Source organism: Rhinoderma darwinii, chromosome 2 (genome assembly GCF_050947455.1).
Source record: "Rhinoderma darwinii isolate aRhiDar2 chromosome 2, aRhiDar2.hap1, whole genome shotgun sequence".
Classification (NCBI taxonomy): Eukaryota; Metazoa; Chordata; class Amphibia; order Anura; family Rhinodermatidae; genus Rhinoderma; species Rhinoderma darwinii.
Window position 1 is genome coordinate 76729870 of NC_134688.1, and position 18453 is coordinate 76748322.

An 18453-nucleotide genomic window follows, 5' to 3' on the forward strand; every position below is an offset into this window, starting at 1 on the left:
CTAGCAAAGAGTGATGGTCTCCGCCCACTATCACACTCCATAGCCTCATCCACTATGGGACAATTGGCAGCCATATGGCCCAGGCCTTGACAACGCCAGCACACAATGATTTTTACATTCATAGACCTTTTAGGGCTAACTGGCCTTACGGGCCTGGCTAACACCTCTGTCGCAGTCCTTCCTTTACGGGCCCCCTTTAGATTAGGAACAGTCTTACCCAGTTCAGAGGTCTTCTGGTTCCTTGGGGTTGGCCGAGTAACAGAGAAATCCTGGAGATAATCCTCCGTATTCAGGTATCTCTCCACGATGGCGACTAGCTGATCCACATCTTTGGGCTCAGTTTGGCCGACACAGCGTTGTATCCGGATGGGCAGGGCTCTGAAAAATCTGTCCAGGACCACTCTTTCGATGACCTGTCCAGCAGTGATGACATCTGGCGGCAGCCACTTTTTAGCCAGGTGGATTAGGTCGGACATCTGGGACCTTGCTGGTTTATCCAGGTGGAAAGTCCAGGTGTGTACCCACTGGGCTCTAACCGCAGGTGTCACTCCCAAGCGAGACAGAATTTCAGCCTTCAACTTTGGGTATTGCTTGGCCTTTTGCTCATTTAAGTCGAAGTAGGCTTTTTGGGGCTCTCCAGTGAGAAACGGAGCAACTGTATCCACCCACCGATCTGCTGAAAGTCTCTCTCTCTCTGCAGCCCTTTCAAAAATACTGAGGAATGCTTCCACATCATCCTCTGGTGTCATTTTCTGGAGCGAGGCTTGCACTCTCCTTGCAACACCTGCAGCTTCTGCCTGGACTTGAGGTTTTTCAGCCAGCACCTTTATCTGCTCCACCAGATTTTTATTAATCACCTGCTGCTCTCTGAAGGCAGCTTGTGTAGACTCTAGAAGCACACGATTTGTTTCCTTCTGGTTAGTTTTAGTCATTGGCTGCAGTGCATTAGCCTGTTGCGGCTGAACATTTGCTTAGATCAGCTGTTTATCAACTTCCTCCATATCTGCAGTATTTGACTTTTTAACTAGCACAGCCGATTTAACCCAGGACATCAAACTGACAAGATTCTTGTGCCAATGCTGATCTTACTGTGCCCGCATTCTCGCACCATTTGTAAGGGGGCAGCCCACTGGATCGCTGTCTCCTGGGGTAGACAGGCACTTTTGGCACAGTAAGAACAGACTACAGTCCAGTCACAGTGTGGTACTACTGGCCTCAGACAGTTTTATTAGGTAAAAAAGACGTAGCAGAAAACAAATGAATGCATAAAGTAAATCCTAGGCCGTCTGGTCACTAACTAAACATGCAGTTCCTAACTACACAGAGCTGAGTCTAGAGCTCCAACTCCCAAACACAACACCACAGTTGCTTTACTCACATCCAGCTTTCCAAGGAGCCGAGAGAGAGACTGTGAACTCTGCCTCTGTTTTAAAGCACACCTCAGCTGTGCAGGTAATTAGCCACAATGCAATACCTGAAGTGGCTGGTGGAATAGGAACCCTCGCAACTCTCCCTATTCCAACAACCAGGCCCTTTTACACAGGTTTTCCAGAAAACCCTTGAGCAAGGAAAACACATTTTCCTTCTAGCTCAATTCCCTGGCTGTTTTAAAATGTATAGGACAGGAACCTGGGTGACATGTACACTCCGTCCACTACTTTTCCCCTGGTCCTGTCACAGTAGATAACAACAGTGTTTTTTTTAATTTTGAAAAACGATAATTTTTTAGCAAGTTATGAGCAATTTTAGATTTATGCTAATTAGTTTGTTAATGACCAACTGGGCGTGTGTTTACTTTTTACCAACTGGGCGTTATACACAGGAGTGTATCAGACTGACCAATCAGTGACCAATCAGCATCATACACTTCTCATTGTTCCAGCCCAGCTTCTTTCACTGCACAATCATGCTGTAACAATGGGCTGGAACAATGAGAAGTGTATGATGCTGATTGGTCACTGATTGGTCAGCGTCATACACTTCTCTTTACAACGCCCAGTTGGTAAAAAGTAAAAACACGCCCAGTTGGTCATTAACAAACTAATTAGCATGAATCTAAAATTGCTCATAACTTGCTAAAAAATAAAAACCACTGCTGTTATCTACATTACAGCGCTGATCAGATTATGTAGGAGATAGGGCATTTATAATCTGGTGACAGAGCCTCTTTAATACAGGTTAAACACAGGGGCCGGAGGGAACACTTCGGACAGGCCATTTAGTGTTATCTCGGTATTTGGTTACGTTTCTGCATGTCTTGGGATCAGAGAACAAATGCTCCCTTATGTCAGCCTCTCACAGATACACTCACAGATTCGTGTCTACTCACACACCTATTCCTATAACACATACAACTCATAGACAAATGGTGTTCATGGTTCCCAAATAGTCAAAAGAGACAATACCTGGACGGCATCTAAAACAAGAGAGAAGTGCACAGTAAGAAAAACATTTCTTACTCACCGGTTCTGTGTGCAGTTCTCCGTTATCTTAGCTGTCATCCACCTTTGATTGTCGCCTTCGATCTTGTGTTGAGATCCCGGACAGGAGCCCCCGAGTAATATCGCTGCAGAATTTACTTTGTCCGTTAACTTTGGACATGATCTACATTTGTCTATGAGTTCCAAATTAATGAATGCTCTCTCACTGGTGGATCTGAGAGAGGCCGGCCGGCCGGCTGGAGAGACCATGACACGCAACGTCAGTGCTCAAACAGTCTCTGCCCTAGGGGGCAGATCCATCTTTTTTTTTAGGAAAATGAGAGTAGGCGGTACCCTCAACTTGCACATAAACATTCTACATATGGTATCATACAGAATCCCCATCTCCTCTTTAGTATATATCTTTAGCCATAAGAAATACAATGTCATCACGTTTTCTCACGTTGCCTTTGTAACAGCTGAATACAAAGTCACATACCAGAAGACTTACAATAGAATAGCCACCAACCCCCTCCGTAGGCTGTTGTTTCAGCAGATCTGTGAGCAGAAGTGACAACTGTCCATAGCAGTACATATTAAGCACTTTTAGGTTCACACATATAAAGATATTAAAATATTTTTGACAGGGCCATGTCAATAATTCTACAGGGTGGGCCATTTATATGGATACACCTAAATAAAATGGGAATGGTTGGTGATATTAACTTGCTGTTTGTGGCACATTAGTATATGGGAGGGGGGGAACTTTTCAAGCTGGGTGTTGACCATTTTGAAGTCAGCCATTTTGTATCCAACTTTAGTTTTTTTCAATGGGAAGAGGGTCATGTGACACATCAAACTTATCGAGAATTTCACAAGAAAAACAATGGTGTGCTTGGTTTTAACGTTACTTTATTCTTTCATGAGTTATTTACAGGTTTCTGACCACTTATAAAATGTGTTCAAAGTGCTGCCCCATTGTGTTGGATTGTCAATGCAACCCTCTTCTCCCACTCTTCACACTCTTCTCCAGCTCCCCCATAAACATGCACGCTCAGATCTGTCTAGAATGCATGTCTATTTTAGTAGGGACATGAGGATAAGCAACTGCCTGGCACATATACTGCCGCTTATCTTAATGAAAAAAAAGAATCGAATGGGTTAAAAATGAACTGGTCTGATCCTTCCTGTTCCTGATGAGAGATAACGGAGGACTGTTGGGTTGGGTATTCCCATCAAAAACAGGATCCGCTGCAAAAATGCAATATGTGGCAGATTTTATATCGGAATAAGCAAGTGTACACATCCATACTCACTAAAACATTTGTATCCTGAGTCACAGGACATTTGTAACGCCCCAAAAACTGCAACGAAAAACGCCTTTCAATGCAAATCTGTACAAACTCTAGCTCCTTTAGATTAAGTTCACGAGAAAGACCCATGAAGCAAGGTGACTGTTGGCACATATGCACATTCTCGATTTTCCTACTCTATGGGGGGTGTAGAGGTAGAAGTTGCACCTGGGCGCTGATGCGTGAAGGGTGCACAAAGGCAATCTGTCACATGAGAGGAAACTAGTTTTATGAATGGCACATGGTAGGTAGGGGGCTCTCTTATGGTATACTCCCGTGTCAAATAGGTTTTTTCCTTGATTATTGCAAAATTGCAGCAAAAAACATGATTTGAACGCATCATGTGAATTGACCCCAGGAGCTTCCTGTTACGCCTCTTTTTATCACGGTTATAAATTGCATTATAGGGGAGATCAGCTATGTGCTAAGGGTTTGGTTTGAGTCAGTCACAAGATAATCTGACTTGTGTAAACAAAGGCAATGGCGGGCACCGCATGCTTAGTGCAAAATAATGCAGAACAATGTATACAAAATATCCCAAGAGCGGAATGCGACCGTGTGTATAAAGGTCACATGCACACCAATATAAATGCAAAAGTAGACAAAGTTTATTTAAGTCATAAGTACAAAAAACATATATACCTCCCACATAAGACTATCCTAGAGAAGGATAAACCTCTTGTATAAGCGCATCCTGTCACAAAATACAAAAGGTATAAACCTAGCTACTTAGAATATAGTATATATCAATGTACAATCAGCATAACTGCCAACTCCCGAGACAGTCCTGGCAAATTACTGTACCATTTAATTGTATCTGCATCTTCATATACCATGACAGAGCAGAAAACTATCCGCTTCCTGCTCTGCCATTCACTCTTCCTGGAGCGGAATCCCCGGCCAGAGCATCGGCAACAATCAGGCCGGGGATTCCAGCACTCCAGGAGGAGCCCCTAACTTCACTGTCCATATATGGACAGTGACGGCATCAGGGGTTCCTCTAAGAGTGGAATGAGCCTGGCTAGAGCTTTGCCAATGTTATGGCCAGGGAGTCTACTCATAGAGGAAACCCCTGACGACGTCACTGTCTATATATGGACAATGAGGTCCGGGGCTCCTACTGCAGCGGAATCCCCGACCAGAGTGTTGCCGGCGCTCTGACCTGGGATTTTGCTCATAGAGGACACCCCTGATGATGTCACTGTCCATATATGGACAGTGAATTCAGGGTCCCTTCCTAGAGAGAAATCCCTGACCAGAGCGTCGGCAATGCTATGGCTGGGGATTCCCCTCCCAGGGGGAGCCATATCTACAGGAGAGGGGGGCTGTGTGCTATGTGGCACCAGCTGCAGAGGGGGCTGTGTGGCACCAGCTACAGAGGGGGCTTTGTGGCAGTATCTACAGAGGGCACTGTGGCACTATCCACAGAGTGCTCTGTGTCACTATCTAAAAAGGGGATGAGTGTCACTATCTACAGAGGGCACAGTGACACTATCTACAAGGGGGCCATGTGGCATTATCTACAGGAAGCAGTGTGTAGCACTATCTACTGGGGGCAGTGTGGAGCACCAGCTACAAGGGGCACTGAGTCTGGCACTATCTATGCTGGTTTTTACTCTACCAGTAGTGGTCAGCACATATCGCCAAGCCCTAGTGAGACATCACCTGCCTATAAACAACTGGATAACCAGAGAGAGATATTGGCCACCATAGTAGTAGTTGTCAGCCAAACTAGTGCAGAGATTTTTGTCCGTTTATTTGTATGTAGAAATTCTGGAAAGAAAGCCACGACCACTAGCCACGCCTACCAGTTAAGCCACCCCCCCTACGACACACGCACTAAAGACGCCACAACCTAAGTGTCCCTGGAAAAATTTTCAAATGTTGGCAACTTTGCATCCGGTACAGTGTGAGTATATAAAAAAAGCAGCAGACTGTGTGAATAAAGATTAACACATCCCTGTGTTACAAGTGTCCATCTGGTACCCCACATGTATTGACGCTTCTGCAGCTTGCTCAGAGGTCAACACTTAGGCTACCTGCACACGTTGTGTAATTTGTTGCAGAAAAAGCGCATCTAAACCACAGGTAATTCCGCAGGTAAAATCTGCACCAAATAGTGCATTTTTTTATGTGTTTTTAGGTGCGTTTTTTACAATATGATGCGGAAATATGTGAGGCTTTATGCTGCGGATTTTGGTGCATTTTTTTAATAAACTTGTCAGATACAATTCGCAGGCAGAAACGCAATTTGAATTGACATGTGGCAGATTTTAAAATACGCAACACAGGTCAAATGACGTGCGGAAAAATTCTGCAACGTGTACATGAGATTACTTGGAATCTCATTTACTTTGTTGGTACTGAGTTACTACCACAAGAAAATATGCGCAGCAAATCGCATGTAATACACATTATGTGCATTTGGCCTCAGGGTGCATTTATATGAGACTTTTTGGCAGCGTGTTAAAAAAACGCATCAAAAATCGCTGAGATGTTGGCTGTTATTATTTGGCACTTTGGCTGGCTATGAATAATTTGCTCTATATAAACTGAGATGGTGCATCCATACATAATACAGGTTCTTCTCAATGAATTAGAATATCATCAAAAAGTTAATTTATTTCAGTAATTCAATTCAAAAAGTGAAACTCATATATTATATAGATTCATTACACACAGAGTGATCTATTTCCAGCATTTTTTTCATTTAATGTTGAAGATTACGGCTAACAGTTAATGAAAACCCCAAATTTAGTGTCTCAGAAAATTATAATATTAAATAAGCCAAATTTCAAAAATGATTTTTAATACCGAAATGTTGGCCTACTGAAAACTATGTACGGTATTTGCACTCAATACTTGGTCGGGGCTCCGACTCTGCATGAATTACTGCATCAATGCCGCGTGGCATGGAGGCGATCAGCCTGTGGCACTGCTTCGGTGTTATGGAAGCCCAGGTTGTATGATAGCGGCCTTCAGGTCGACTGCATCGTTGGGTCTCTCATCTTCCTCTTGACAATACCCTATATATTCTCTATGGGGTTTAGGTATAGTGAGTTTGCTGGAAAATGAAATCGGCATCTCCATAAAGCTTGTCAGCAGAGGGAAGCATGAAGTAATCTAAAATTTCCTGCTAGACGGCTGCGTTGACTCTGGACTTCATATAACACAGTGGACCAACACCAGCAGATGACATGGCTCCCAAAACCATCACTGACTGTGGAAACTTCACACTGGACCGCAAGACACTTGGATTGATTCCTCTCCACTCTTCCTCCAGACTCTGGGAGCTTGATTTCCAAATGAAATGCAAAATTTATTTTCATCTGAAAACAGGACTTTGGACCACTGAGCAGAAGACCAGTCCTTTTTCTCCTTAGCCCAGGTAAGACGCTTCTGACGTTGTCTCTGGGTCATGAGTGGCTTGACACAAGGTATGCGACAGTTGTAGCCCATGTCCTGGATATTTCTCTGTATGGTGGTTCCTGAAGCACTGACACCAGCCGCAGTCCACTCTTTGTGAATCTCCCCCAGATTCTTAAATGGCCTTTTCTTGACAATCCTTTCAAGACTGCGGCTATCCCTGTTGCTTGTGCACCTTTTTCTACCACACTTTTTCCTTCCTCTCAACTTTCCATTAATATGCTTGGATACAGCACTGTGAACAGACAGCTTCTTTAGCAATGTCCTTATGTGGCTTACCCGCCTTGTGGAGGGTGTCAATGACTGTCTTCTGGACAACTGTCAAGTCAGTGGTCTTCCCCATGATTGTGTAGCCTATTGAACCAAACTCTTGGTCCATTTAAAGGCTTAGGAAACCTTTGCATGTGTTTTGTGTTGAATAGCTGATTAGAGTGTGACCCCATGAGTCTACAATCTTCAACTTTTACACAATATTCTAATTTTCTGAGATACTAAATGTTGTACTGTTAGCCATAATCATCAACATTAAAAGAAAAAATGCTGGAAATAGATCACTCTGTGTGTAATGAATCTATATAATATATGAGTTTCACTTTTTGAATTGAATTACTGAAATATATAAACTTTTTGATGATATTCTAATTCATTGAGAAGAAACTCTATGTGGCAGCCTTGAGGCTTTGCTCTTTACCCCCTCTCTACCACAATCACAGTACAGTGCCGGGAGTGGCCTATGTCCGGGCAGGGTGACTGGGGGAGGATTGCACATGGGGAGATCCTGCAGGCAGCCACTCAAGTCTGGGAGAGGGTTGGGGGATTGTGTTCTCTGTAACGCAGCCCCCTCCCACCACACTATGTTCAAGGCTTTACCTGCTGTGGAGGAGGAAAACAGCAAGATCAGTAGCCATGGCAGCTGCACATGAGGGAGAAGGGGCATCGTTGGTGAGCACAGTCACTGTGTACTCCCTGGCAGCCTGCGCTGCTCAGCTGGCACTGGGTTATGCGTTGGCGCAGCGCCTGGGGAAGAGGTGCTCTGGCACTGACAGGTGGGTGCTGGTCTGGCTCTTCTATGATGCCATTGTGCACTTCACTCTGGTGAGTAGTATTACGTGTGTACAGGACAATACTTGTGTACAGTATAATCTATATATCATGTGTAGAGGTAATATTTGTGTACAGTATAATCTATATATCATATGTAGAGGTAATACATGTGTACAGTATAATCTATATATCATGTGTAGAGGTTATACATGTGTACAGTATAATCTATATATCATGTGTAGAGGTAATACTTGTGTACAGTATAATCTATATATCATGTGTAGAGGTAATACATGTGTACAGTATAATCTGTATATCATGTGTAGAGGTAATATTTGTGTACAGTATAATCTGTATATCATGTGTATAGGTAATACATGTGTACAGTATAATCTATATATCATGTGTATAGGTAATACATGTGTACAGTATAATCTATATATCATGTGTAGAGGTTATACATGTGTACAGTATAATCTATATATCATGTGTAGAGGTAATACTTGTGTACAGTATAATCTATATATCATGTGTAGAGGTAATACATGTGTACAGTATAATCTGTATATCATGTGTAGAGGTAATATTTGTGTACAGTATAATCTGTATATCATGTGTAGAGGTAATACATGTATGTACAGTATAATCTATAAATCATGTGTAGAGGTTGTACATATGTACAGTATAATCTATATATTATGTGTACAGGTAATACATGTGTACAGCATAATCCATATATCATGTGTATAGGTAATACATGTGTACAGTATAATCCATATATCATGTGTACAGGTAATACATGTGTACAGTATAATCTATATATCATGTGTACAGGTAATACATGTGTACAGTATAATCTATATATCATGTGTAGAGGTAATACATGTGTACAGTATAATCTATATATCATGTGTAGAGGTAATACTTGTGTACAGTATAATCTATATATCATGTGTAGAGGTAATATTTGTGTACAGTATAATCTATATATCATATGTAGAGGTAATACATGTGTACAGTATAATCTATATATCATGTGTAGAGGTTATACATGTGTACAGTATAATCTATATATCATGTGTAGAGGTAATACTTGTGTACAGTATAATCTATATATCATGTGTAGAGGTAATACATGTGTACAGTATAATCTGTATATCATGTGTAGAGGTAATATTTGTGTACAGTATAATCTGTATATCATGTGTAGAGGTAATACATGTATGTACAGTATAATCTATAAATCATGTGTAGAGGTTGTACATATGTACAGTATAATCTATATATTATGTGTACAGGTAATACATGTGTACAGCATAATCCATATATCATGTGTATAGGTAATACATGTGTACAGTATAATCCATATATCATGTGTACAGGTAATACATGTGTACAGTATAATCTATATATCATGTGTACAGGTAATACATGTGTACAGTATAATCTATATATCATGTGTAGAGGTAATACATGTGTACAGTATAATCTATATATCATGTGTAGAGGTAATACTTGTGTACAGTATAATCTATATATCATGTGCACAGGTAATACATGTGTACAGTATAATCCATATATCATGTGTATAGGTAATACATGTGTACAGTATAATCTATATATCATGTGTAGAGGTAATACATGTGTACAGTATAATCCATATATCATGTGTACAGGTAATACACGTGTACAGTATAATCTATATATCATGTGTAGAGGTAATACATGTGTACGGTATAATCTATATATCATGTGTACAGGTAATACATGTGTACAGCATAATCCATATATCATGTGTAGAGGTATTACATGTATACAGTATAATCCATATATCATGTGTAGAGGTAATACATGTGTACAGTATAATCCATATATCATGTGTATAGGTAATACATGTGTACAGTATAATCTATATATCATGTGTAGAGGTAATACATGTGTACAGTATAATCTATATATCATGTGTAGAGGTAATACATGTGTAAAGTATAATCTATATATCATGTGTAGACGTAATACATGTGTACAGTATGATCTATATATTATGTGTAGAAGTAATACATGTGTACAGTATAATCTATATATCATGTGTAGAGGTAATACATGTGTAAAGTATAATCTATATATTATGTGTAGAAGTAATACATGTGTACAGTATAATTTATATATCATGTGTAGACGTAATACATGTGTACAGTACAATCTACGGTATATATCATGTGTAGAGATAATACATATGTACAGTATAATCTATATATTATGTGTAGAGGTAATACATGTGTACAGTATAATCTACATATCATGTGTAGAGGTAATACATGTGTACAGTATAATCTATATATTATGTGTAGAGGTAATACATGTGTACAGTATAATCTATATATTATGTGTAGAGGTAATACATGTGTACAGTATAATCTATATATTATGTGTAGAGGTAATACATGTGTATAACCTATAGATCATTTGTAGAGGTAATACATGTGTACAATATAATCCATATATCATGTGTACAGTATAATCTATATATCATGTGTACAGTATAATCTATATATCATGTGTACAGGTAATACATGTGTACAATATAATCCATATATGATGTGTACAGGTAATACATGTGTACAGTATAATCTATATATAATGTGTAGAGGTAATCCATGTGTACGGTATAATCTGTATATCATGTGTAGAGGTAATACATGTGTACAGTATAATCTATATATCATGTACAGAGGTTAGATGGATAAATAGGGGGAATCTCATTTAAATTAGATAGACCGATCGATCAATAGATATCTGCAGCTCTGTACAGTTGGGATATGTATATAGAGCCACATGTCAATTGCTCTTGTTTCATCACTGTATTAGTTTTTATTTATCTTCCTTACGTTTAGTCCCGGAACCAAGACTGCTGCGATACAGTTGTGTGTATTTATTTACACGTGTGCGTCCATACAGGGAGACTATGGATCTACTGTATAAATTGAAGTCTTTGTATGCAGAAAGTCTGTAGGCAGTGACGTGTGTGTTACCAAACACAGTCATATTATGGTGGCACAGTGGTAGAATGTGGGCATCGCTGTCACTAGAAATGCACTGGGCAGGTCAGTGCTTGTGTTGCAGTCGGTTCTTCTGACCCTAAAAATGATATTCATTCATGTTCAAATGTTGAGCTGACAAGCCGCAGGGATGTAGATATAAATGTTGTAAGTAGCTCTTTTATGGGATGTTTTTTTTCGGTTTAGGGCAGTAGAGAATTGTAATGTATGTACAACACTAATCCGCATATAACTTGTCTGTACTTCCAGGAGGGCCCCTTCGTTTACCTTTCCCTAGTGGGGACAGTTGCCACGTCTGATGGGGCTTTGGCTTCTCTTTGTAAGTATTAATCTAGGTAATGCATGCCACATTTATCACACCCATCCAACTAGTTGTATCAGATAGAGCCAGCAGGAATAGATAGGGGAGGACACTAGGGAGTCAGACGGCTTATTGTCCACTCTGGATTAAATTTTAATATGGCCTTTTGTCAAACATGTAAGAATTGCATTGCTCATTCTTAGTATAAATCCAATGCACATATCTATGGGCAGTGGCGGATTAAGTAGACCATAGGCCCTGGGCTATTACCCAAACTTGGGCCCCTCTTCTCCACCGTCACCCAGCCGCGCCGTAACTATTGCTTACACTACCTTTTTGCGCAAGCATTAACAAATGGGTGTTACGATTCCCCTTTCACAGGGTTGTGTCCCTACACACTAACAGTGTCACACTGTATAGGGACACATCCTCCTGACAAGGGGAATGGTAGCACCAATTTTTCTATCAGTCCTGAACGGCACAAAGACTTTATGTGGAATACAAGGATTTCCTATAATAAACATGTCAGGCGAGGGGACAGATTCTCTACAAATCCAGTGACTCACAGGTGACAACTTCTCAGATGCTAGTAGTTTTTTTTCCTGTTTTTTTCTCCATCCGGTCCAGACGACTTCTCCCGGCCATGACCCATTTCTGCAGCCCCTAAATATCATATCATCATGCACTGCGCCCCTGAATATAATTGTGTCACACACTGTAAAGTAAAGCACCACATACACAGTGCCTCCTGTAAATAGCGCCAACCCCCCATGTAGATAGCACCACACCCCCACTGTAGATAGCGCCACACACACCTGTAGATAGCGACACACACACACACCTCTAGATAGCGCCACACCCCCTATAGATAGCTACACACACACACACACACACACACACACACACCTATAGATAGCGCCACCCGCCCTATAGATAGCGCCACACACAGCCCCCTGTAGATAGCATCACACAGCCTCTATAGATAGAGCCACACAGCCCACTATAGATAGAGCCACACAGCCCCCTATAGACAGAGCCACACAGCACTCCTCCCTTGTATATAGTGTCACACAGCGCTCTCTTCCTTATCTATAGTTCCACACAGCGCCCCCCTTGTATATAGTGCTACACAGCGTCGCTACACTGCAGCCCTGGGATGACATTTTATCCCATATGACTGCTGCAGTCTGAGATTGGCTGCAGCGGTCACATGGGGTGAAACGTCATCCCAGGAGGCCGGCCCGGACGAAGAAACAGAATTCTGGGCAAGTATAAGATTTTTATTTTTTCTAAATTGCGTTTTTACATAACATCTGTTATTTGTTGCGGGTTTTACCTCCCCATTGAATTAAATGGGGAAGACCCAAAAAACAAATAAGCAGTGTTTTTTTTCCACTTATCATTTACGCAGCGTATGGATGAGAATTGTCCACATCTAATCTACTCTGCTGCTACTGTATTAGGGCTTGTCCAGACTTAACGGAATTGCTGCGTATTTTCCCCCCGGAAAATACACAGAATACAGTAGTGGCAAAGTGAGTGAGATTTAACAAATCTCATCCAGACGCTGCGTAAAATCTCCAACCAGAAATGTTGTCCTGCGGTGCATATTTTTCGTGCCGCAGCATGTCAATTCCTGCTGCGGATAGTGGGCTGAATTGCTGCGTTTTTCAGAGGAAACGTCACCATCCTACAACATTGTGAAAAATGCAGCAAAATACGCACCATTTTCTGCAGCGGAATTTCTGCTAGTTTCTGCGGAATTGCTACAGAAATAAATATATTATATATACACACACACTATATATATATATATATATATATAGAAGATCCAAACATAGGAGCAGCACTGTGTCAATAGCCAGAAACGGTTGGTGCTAGCTTCAAAATATCAAGGAGTGACGAGCTCCTCATGCATATATCCAAGAAAAAGAGACTGGAAGCAGCACTCAGCAAAAAAATGTGAATTTATTCACCCAACACAGCAACGTTTCACTTCCTCCATGCTTGAAAATGCTTCCATGGAGGAAGTGAAACGTTGCTGTGTTGGGTGAATAAATTCACATTTTTTTGCTGAGTGCTGCTTCCAGTCTCTTTTTCTTGGATATATATATATATATATATACACACACATACATACACTATATATACACATACATACACTATATATATATATATATATATATATACATACACACACACTATATATATATATATACATACATACATACACACACTATATATACACATACACACACTATATATACATACATACATACAGTGAAGGAAATAAGTATTTGATCCCTTGCTGATTTTGTAAGTTTGCCCACTGTCAAAGACATGAACAGTCTAGAATTTTTATGCTAGGTTAATTTTACCAGTGAGAGATAGATTATTTAAAAAAACAAACAGAAAATCACATTGTCAAAATTATATATATTTATTTGCATCGTGCACAGAGAAATAAGTATTTGATCCCTTTGGCAAACCAGACTTAATACTTGGTGGCAAAACCTTTGTTGGCAAGCACAGCAGTCAGACGTTTTTTGTAGTTGATGATGAGGTTTGCACACATGTTAGATGGAATTTTGGCCCACTCCTCTTTGCAGATCATCTGTAAATCATTAAGATTTCGAGGCTGTCGCTTGGCAACTCGGATCTTCAGCTCCCTCCATAAGTTTTCGATGGGATTAAGGTCTGGAGACTGGCTAGGCCACTCCATGACCTTAATGTGCTTCTTTTTAAGCCACTCCTTTGTTGCCTTGGCTGTATGTTTCGGGTCATTGTCATGCTGGAAGACCCAGCCACGAGCCATTTTTAATGTCCTGGTGGAGGGAAGGAGGTTGTCACTCAGGATTTGATGGTACATGGCTCCATCCATTCTCCCATTGATGCGGTGAAGTAGTCCTGTGCCCTTAGCAGAGAAACACCCCCAAAACATAATGTTTCCACCTCCATGCTTGACAGTGGGGACGGTATTCTTTGGGTCATAGGCAGCATTTCTCTTCCTCCAAACACGGCGAGTAGAGTTAATGCCAAAGAGCTCAATTTTAGTCTCATCTAACCACAGCACCTTCTCCCAATCACTCTCAGAATCATCCAAATGTTCATTTGCAAACTTCAGACGGGCCTGTACATGTGCCTTCTTGAGCAGGGGGACCTTGCAGGCACTGCAGGATTTTAATCCATTACGGCGTAATGTGTTACCAATGGTTTTCTTGGTGACTGTGGTCCCAGCTGCCTTGAGATCATTAACAAGTTCCCCCCGTGTAGTTTTCGGCTGAGCTCTCACCTTCCTCAGGATCAAGGATACCCCACGAGGTGAGATTTTGCATGGAGCCCCAGATCGATGTCGATTGACAGTCGTTTTGTATGTCTTCCATTTTCTTACTATTGCACCAACAGTTGTCTCCTTCTCACCCAGCGTCTTACTTATGGTTTTGTAGCCCATTCCAGCCTTGTGCAGGTCTATGATCTTGTCCCTGACATCCTTAGAAAGCTCTTTGGTCTTGCCCATGTTGTAGAGGTTAGAATAAGACTGATTAATTGAGTCTGTGGACAGGAGTCTTTTATACAGGTGACCATTTAAGACAGCTGTCTTTAATGCAGGCACCAAGTTGATTTGGAGCATGTAACTGGTCTGGAGGAGGCTGAACTCTTAATGGTTGGTAGGGGATCAAATACATATTTCTCTGTGCACAATGCAAATAAATATATATAATTTTGACAATGTTATTTTTTTTATTTTTTTTTATATAATCTATCTCTCACTGGTAAAATTAACCTAGCCTAAAAATTCTAGACTGTTCATGTCTTTGACAGTGGGCAAACTTACAAAATCAGCAAGGGATCAAATACTTATTTCCTTCACTGTACATACATACACACACTATATATACATACACACATACACACACTATATATACATACACACATACACACACTATATATACATACATACATACATACATACATACATACACACTATATATACATACATACACACACTATATATACACATACACACACACTATATATATATATATATATATATATATATATATATATATATATATATATACACACTATATATACATACACACATACTCACACACACACTATATATACATACATACACACACTATATATACACACACACACACACACACACACTATATATACATTAATACATACATACATACATATTTTTTTTTATTTTTTTTATATAATCTATCTCTCACTGGTAAAATTAACCTAGCCTAAAAATTCTAGACTGTTCATGTCTTTGACAGTGGGCAAACTTACAAAATCAGCAAGGGATCAAATACTTATTTCCTCCACTGTACATACATACATACATACATACATGCATACATACATACATACATACATACATACATACATACATACACTATATATATACACATAAATACACACACATGTACCCATCACAGACACACATGAATATGCACATTATACACATATAAAGTACACATTGTAAACACATATGCACTTACCTTTTATGTAGGATATTTGTGAAGGGCGTTCAGCAGCTTGATGGCCCGACAGTGCCGCAGACAGTCTCCCCTCCCCTCCCTCCCGTCCCGACTGGTAACAGCATCAGCAGCAGGAGGAAGAGAGGTGTGTAGAGCATGGAAGGGGGGCTGGAGGGGGAGCTTCTAAAGCAGCACAGGGAGATGTAAGATCACAGCACAGACCACGGCTGCTAATAGCTGGGAGTCAGACAGAAGCTCACCTCGCCTCATGACAGGTGCGGCCCTGGCACCTGGGCCCCCTCCGGTGCTAGCGACGCCACCGGGCATGAGGGGGTCCGTGCGGTCATGTGCAGTTCAGGCGGCCATTAGCCCCCTGGGAGCCTTAACCGCCCCAATGATGATCTGCCACTGTCTAAGGGTGCCAAATGTGGCTCCTTTATGTATCCATGACCCCGACCACAATATGGTTATGGTGTGGCGGTATCATTCAGTAACAGTATGGGGGTATTATTCAGTCACTATGTGGTTATAGTGTGGCGGTAATATTCAGTAACAGTATGGGGGTATTATTCAGTCACTGTGGTTATGGTATGGTGGTATTATTCAGTAACAGTAAGGGGGTATTATTCAGTCACTGTGTGATTATGGTGTGGCAGTATTATTCAGTCACTATGTGATTATGGTGTGGTGGTATTATTCAGTAACAGTGTAATGACGGGGTAGGAGACAGACAGGTGAGCCCTAATCTACCCGCCACTCAGTCCCTGCCTACTTGCACGGCCCGTTCTAGGTGACGGCGTACAACTGGGCGACGGTCCCTACGCTCAATATCTGCACGACAGACAAACAGACAAGGGTACACAGAAGCTAAGGGAAATGGGGCAGTTGCCCACGGCAACACCGTGAGCAACAGGAGTAGTGAACGAGCCGAGTCAAACCAGGAGTGTACGAGGTACCAAATGCAGAGCAGGAGCGTAGTGAGTAAAGCCAGGGTCAAAATGAAGCAAGGTCAATAATAATAGCAGGAGCAGCAGAGCCAGGAAAAACAGGAAAATCACAGGCAAAGGACAAGCAACAACTGAAGGTATAAATAGACCGAGGGCGGGAGCTAGAACCGTCTGGCCAGGCCGCGATAGGCTCTCCCACAGCTCAGCCTCCCAGCCTGAGTGGTGACAGATGGAGTCACCCTATCAGACCTAGGCACAAATGCAGACTGATTAACCACGGGCGTCGACACAGAAGCTGTGTCTGGCAGATCCTTTACAGTACCCCCCCTTTTATGAGGGGCCACTGGACCCTTTCTAGGTGGACCTGGATTATTGGGGAACCGAAGATGGAACCTCCTGAGCAATACCCCAGCGTGAACATCCCGGGCGGGTACCCAAGTCCTCTCCTCAGGCCCGTATCCTCTCCAATGGACCAGGTACTGGAGGGAGCCTTGGACCATCCTGCTATCCACAATCTTGGCCACCTCGAATTCTACCCCTTCAGGGATGGGAACAGGGACCGGAGGTTTCCTCGAGGTAGCCAAGGACGGGGAGCAGCGTTTCAGGAGGGAGGCATGAAACACGTCGTCTATTCGAAAAGACAGGGGTAACTCCAGTTGGAAGGAGACAGGGTTAAGGACCTCAATGACCTTGTACGGCCCTATATACCGGGGAGCACATTTTTTGGACGGGACTTTAAGGCGCAAATTTTTTGAAGGCCGAGAAGAAGGACAGGTCAATCTCCAACTTTTTACAGAAAGCTCTCCAAAAGAATGAAACAAATTGTACCCCTCTGTCAGAAACAATATTGACAGGAACCCCATGGAGACGCAGGATGTGTTTGACAAACAAGGTAGCTAACGTCTTAGCATTGGATAGTTTCTTGAGGGGCACAAAGTGGCACATCTTACTGAAGCGGTCTGCTACAACCCACACCACCGACTTGCCTTGGAATGGAGGCAGATCGGTGATAAAATCCATGGAGATATGGGTCCAAGGTCTCTGGGGAATGGGCAAAGAACATAGTAAGCCCGCTGGACGGGACCTGGGAGTCTTGGACCTAGCACAAATTTCACAAGCGGCGATGTAGGCCTTAACGTCTTTAGGCAACCCAGGCCACCAATAGTTTCTGGCAATGAGGTGCTTGGTACCCAGGATGCCTGGATGGCCAGATAGTGCAGAGTCATGATTTTCCCTGAGTACCCTTAGCCGGAATTGCAGGGGAACAAACAGCTTGTTCTCAGGAAGGTTCCCGGGAGCTGAACCTTGATCAGCCGCAATTTCGGAGACTAAGTCAGAATCAACAGAGGAAATGATTATACCTGGGGGCAAAACACAAGCAGGATCTTCCTCCGAAGGAGGGCTGGCC

General features: G+C 41.9%; 1 protein-coding gene across 1 annotated transcript in view; it reads left to right on the forward strand.

Annotated features, from left to right (window-relative positions):
• Positions 1 to 7976: 7976 nt before the first annotated feature.
• Positions 7977 to 18453, forward strand: part of EBPL (EBP like) — a 33536-nt gene continuing 23059 nt past the window's right edge. The window contains exons 1-2 of the mRNA XM_075850062.1: positions 7977 to 8293; positions 11551 to 11620. Coding sequence (XP_075706177.1) covers positions 8105 to 8293; positions 11551 to 11620 — 259 coding nt within the window. The 5' untranslated portion in view covers positions 7977 to 8104. The remainder of the gene's footprint in view (positions 8294 to 11550; positions 11621 to 18453) is intronic.